Genomic DNA, 4,842 nt, shown 5'->3' on the forward strand with positions numbered 1-4,842 from the left:
TGGTATGTCTTTACTCCTCTTCCCTCTTCTTCCTTGAATGCTCTTGATATTTGCCAGGACCAGACTCAGAAAGTTGGAGTGTGCCAAAACCGGTTTGGCTCAGTGGATAGAGCGTCGGCCTGCGGACTGAAGGGTCCCAGGTTCGATTCCGGTCAAGGGCATGTGCCTTGGTTGCGGGCACATCCCCAGTAGGGGGTGTGCAAGAGGCAGCTGATCGATGTTTCTAACTATCTATCCCTCTCTCTTCCTCTCTGTAAAAAATCAATAAAATATATTTTTTAAAAAAAGTTGGAGTGACTCTGCTATAATGTTGGGTCACTGACCTTTCTGAGCATTGTAGTTCTCAACCTTGGCTGCACCTTAGAACTAGCTTTAAAAAAATACTTGTCCTGGGATCCACCCCCGCCCCCCAGAAACTCTGATTTAATTATTCTTGGGCCAAACCAGGGCTGAGAACCACTGCATTATGTAAAGTACAGGCTTGTAACCTATACCAACTACTTTCTTTTACACCTACACTTGAGACGTTAATTATTTTCAACAGGAAACAAAATATTTCATTCCACAAAAGAGAAAGAACAATCAAATACAAATGGCCCAGGAGAGGAATTAGACTGACCTAAAAATAGTAGTAGCTGAGTGCTGAGCATCGAAGTCAGATTACCTGGGTTGGAATACTGACTCTGCCACTTACCAGCCAGATGCCCTTGAACAACTAACTTCACTTCTCTAACATGTGAAAGCACCTATCCATATACTTGGCATGTAACAGGTCCCCAATATATGTTTACTAACTCTGAATATGAATCTCTGAGCTTCATCTGTAAGTTGGAGGTAATAATGCCTGCCTGCCTACCTACTTCCTAGGGTTGCTGTGAGACTGAAAATAGATAAACATAAAGGCATTTTATAAATGTTTAGGCTACACAAATAGAAATTATAAGAATTATTTTTCTTTTGTGAAAATATTAAACATATATATCACTTTCTTTTTGCAAGAAAAATGCCTTTCATTTACTGTTTTTATTTTTCCCCCATTACCCCTACCATACCCCCCACTCATACCCTCACCCCCCTGTTGTCTGTGTCCATTGGTTAGGCTAATATGCATGCATACAAGTCCTTTGGTTGGTCTCTCCTCCTTACCTCCACACTCCCCTAACTTCCCTCTGAGGTTTGATGGTCTGATCGATGCTTCTCTATCTCTGGATCTGTTTTTGTTCATCAGTTTATGCTGTTCATTATATTCCATAAATGAGTGAGACCTTGTGATATTTATCTTTCTCTGACTGGCTTATTTCACTTAGCATAATGCTCTCCAGTTCCATCCATGCTGTTGCAAATGGTAAGAATTCCTTCTTTTTTACTGCAGCGTAGTATTCCATTGTGTATATGTACCACAGTTTTTAAATCTACTCATCTGCTGATGGGCACTTAGGCTATTTCCAAATATTAGCTATGGTGAATTGTGCTGCTTTGAACATAGGGTGCATATATCCTTTCTGATTGGTGTTTCTAGTTTCTTGGGATATATTCCTAGAAGTGGTATTACTGGGTCAAATGGGAGTTCCATTTTTAGTTTTTTGAGGAAACTCCATACTGTTCTCCACAGTGGCTGCACTAGTCTGCATTCCCACCAGCAGTGCACAAGGGTTCCTTTTTCTCTGCATCCTCGCCAGCACTTGTCATTTGTTGATTTGTTGATGATAGCCATTCTGACAGGTGTGAGATGGTACAGCATTGTCATTTTGATTTTCATCTCTCGGATAATTAGTGACTTTGAGCATGTTTTCATATGCCTCTTGGCCTTCCTTCTGTCTTCTTTCAAAAAGTATCTATTTAGGTCTGTTGCCCATTTTTTTATTGGATCCTTTATCTTCCTTTTATTAAGTTGTATAAGTTCCCTGTAGATGTTGGAGATTAAACCTTTATCAGTGATAACATTTGCAAATATGTTCTCCCATACAGTGGGCTTTCTTGTTATTTTGTTGATGGTTTCTTTTGCTGTGCAAAAGCTTTTTTTTTTTTTTTTTCGGTTTTCACATTTTATTGGGGGCCATAGGGGAGGGGACTTCCTCCCTGTCATTGGAGGGCGTTTACAGTTTCTTTAGCCACTCCAGGCTTTGGCCCTGAGGGTCCTGGGGGTGGCTGGGCATGTCGGGCATGTTCCCATCATCTCGGACGGGCAGTGGGTAGTTGTAGGATGTGACCTCGTTGATCATGATGGCATACTTGGTGTAGGGGCTGATGAAGGGCAGAAGCAAAGCTGTGGAGACACGGGGGTGAAGCCTGGGGGAAGATGGCTCTGGAAGGGGGAGGGGCAGAAGCCGAACCATGGCAAAGTGGGGGCTGAGTGCATGGGGGGAAGGGGTGTGTGTGTAGGGGTACAGCATCTGCAGGAGGCCCCTGGGTATCCCAGGGTCCCCATTTCTCAGAACGGTTTATTTTTTTGGAGGTGGGACCTAGAGAGCACAGAGGGAAGTGGGGTGGGGTGGACTGAGAGCTGGCGTGGAGAGGGGGTCCTGGAGCACGAGGTGGGGGAGCATCTTGGGAATGTTCCAGGGTAACCCTGGATACACTGAGGGGGAGGGGTTGTGCAGGAACAGTCCACCAGGGTGGGAGCCAGGAGTCCTGGGGGTGGGGCAGGGCACAGAAAGGGACACTCTAGGCCAATGGTTCTCAACCTTCCTAATGCCATGACCCTTTACTACAGTTCTTCATGTTGTGGTGACCCCCAACCACAAAACCACCTTCGTTGCTACCTCACAACTGCAATTCCACTACTGTTAATGAATCGCAATGCAAACATCTGTGTTTTCCGATGGTCCCAGGCTCTACAGCAGCGGTTCTCAACCTGCGACCCACAGGTTGAGAACCATTAGCAGGGTCGCCTAAGATCATCGGAAAACACAGACATCCACACCAAGATTCATCAACAGTAGCAAAACCACAGTCATGAAGTAGCAATGAAAATAGTTCCATGGTTGGAGGTCACCACAACCTGAGGAACTGCATCAAAGGGTGGTGGCATTAGGAAGGTTGAGAACCACTGCTTTAGGCCAACACTGACATGTGACTACATTTCTAATAGCCACATTGCAGTCGAAACAAATTAGATATCCTGTATAATAAAACACTAATATGCAAATTGCCCCCTCAACCGGGAGTTTGACTGGCGGGGGAGGGGGCAGGGCCAACCAACCAACCGCCTTCGGCCCCTCCTCCTACCCCCCCCCCTGCCCACCCGATCAGGGCAGGCCAACCCGGCCCCACCCATGCACGAATTCGTGCACTGTGCCTCTAGTATATATATTCTTTGTTAGTCCTCACCCCAGGATACTTTTCCCATTGATTTTTCTTTATTTTTAGAAAGAGTGCCTGGGAGGGGGAGAGCCGGAGAAACATTGATGTGAGAGACACATCATCGAGTGGTTGCCTCCTGGACATGCCCAGACCAGAGCTGGGATGGAGCCTGCACACACCAGTGCCCTTGATGAGAATAGAACCCCCTCGGTCCACAGGCCATGCTCTATCTGCTGAGCCAAACCGGCTAGGGCAAAACAAGATGACTTTTAAGGTATATTTAACCTGGTATATACAAGTCATTGTTTCAACAAACCAGACATTTTATATACCTTTTGTCATAGTAAGTCTAGCCTTTCAAGGGCTGCTCTGTGGCTAATGGGACAACTGTCTTCTAAGAACCTGGCCCAATGGCCTGCAGACACAGCACTGACAAGACTGGGGACACTGAAAGGCAGTATCCCAGCCTCCCCACCCCCCTGCCCTGAATCCGAGCCTGCTTTTTTAACTTTTTTTTAATCCTCACCCGAGGACATTTTCCCATTGATTTTTAGAGAGAGGGAAAGACAGGAACCTCAATGTGAGAGAAACACATGGATTGGTTGCCTCCTGCATGAGCCCCGCTGGAGAGAAGCCTGCAGCCGAGGTGCGTGCCCTTGACCAGAATCCAACTGGGACCCTTCGTCCGCAGTGAGCCATCCGTTCCCCCAAGTGACCCCCATGCACCTTGTAGTATGCGCAACCCTGTCCCAGAGCAGAGGGTTTCAATGAGGCGCACATTGAAGTCGCTGGTGGAGGGTATGAGGGTGAACGCAGGGAGGATTCTACATGGTCATAGGTTATCGCTCAGGGGTTTTTCATGCAGGGCCAGGGCTGGGCACCCCTCCTTGAAAGGGATTGTGGACCTCTAGGTGGAGAAGGAGGGGGGTGGGGAAAGGACCAAAGTATTAGGGTTGGGGGTAGGCCAAGGGGCCCCGAGAGGGTGTTGACACATAGGTGGGAGGGGACACAGAAGATAGAGGACGGACAAGGCCCTGGGGGTCAGGACGGAACCCCGAGGGGGGCCATGGGACCTTTGGGGCGGGTGGGGAAGGTAAGGCTGGCGGGACACCAGTGGGGGTGATGCACGTTCGCTCTCACGTACAGAGGCTCCAGATGGCGCAAGACGTGACCAGCACCAGCTCCTTGGTCCAGGCATCCTTGATGAAGGTGGCGATTCTCCAGGCCATCTTGGTCTCGGCGGCGGCCTGTGCAAAAGCTTTTAATTTTGACATAGTACCATTTGTTTATTTCCTCTTTAGCTTCCATTGCCCTAGGAGTGGTATCGGTGAAGAAATTGCTTCGGCATATGTCTGAGATTTCTCTGCCTGTGGATTCCTCTAGTATTTTTATGGTTTCCCGTCTTATGAATAAGTCCTTTATTCATTTTGAGTTTATTTTTGTGTATGGTGTAAGTTGGTGATCTAGTTTCATTTTTTTTGCATGTATCTGTCCAATTTTCCCAGCACCATTTATTGAAGAGACTGTCTTGACTCCATT

The 4,842-nt window shown here is 47.2% G+C and overlaps 1 protein-coding gene across 1 annotated transcript; it reads right to left on the minus strand.

Annotated features, from left to right (window-relative positions):
- Positions 1-2,096: 2,096 nt before the first annotated feature.
- LOC129149508 (NADH dehydrogenase [ubiquinone] 1 alpha subcomplex subunit 3-like) lies at positions 2,097-4,532 on the minus strand. The gene is made up of 2 exons (XM_054718076.1): positions 4,448-4,532; positions 2,097-2,266 (listed from the first exon to the last, which is right to left on the minus strand). The coding sequence occupies exons 1-2, from the start codon at positions 4,530-4,532 to the stop codon at positions 2,097-2,099; spliced, it is 255 nt and encodes an 84-aa protein (XP_054574051.1).
- Positions 4,533-4,842: the final 310 nt, after the last annotated feature.

Source organism: Eptesicus fuscus, chromosome 1 (assembly GCF_027574615.1).
Source record: "Eptesicus fuscus isolate TK198812 chromosome 1, DD_ASM_mEF_20220401, whole genome shotgun sequence".
Classification (NCBI taxonomy): Eukaryota; Metazoa; Chordata; class Mammalia; order Chiroptera; family Vespertilionidae; genus Eptesicus; species Eptesicus fuscus.

Bases quoted from the DNA above. Each gene is read 5' to 3' on its own strand.
- LOC129149508 (XM_054718076.1), bottom strand. From the start codon at position 4,532: ATGGCCTGGAGAATCGCCACCTTCATCAAGGATGCCTGGACCAAGGAG. The intron at 2,267-4,447 runs GTACGTGAGAGC...GTGTCTCCACAG, and splicing joins TTGCGCCATCTGGAGCCTCT to CTTTGCTTCTGCCCTTCATC.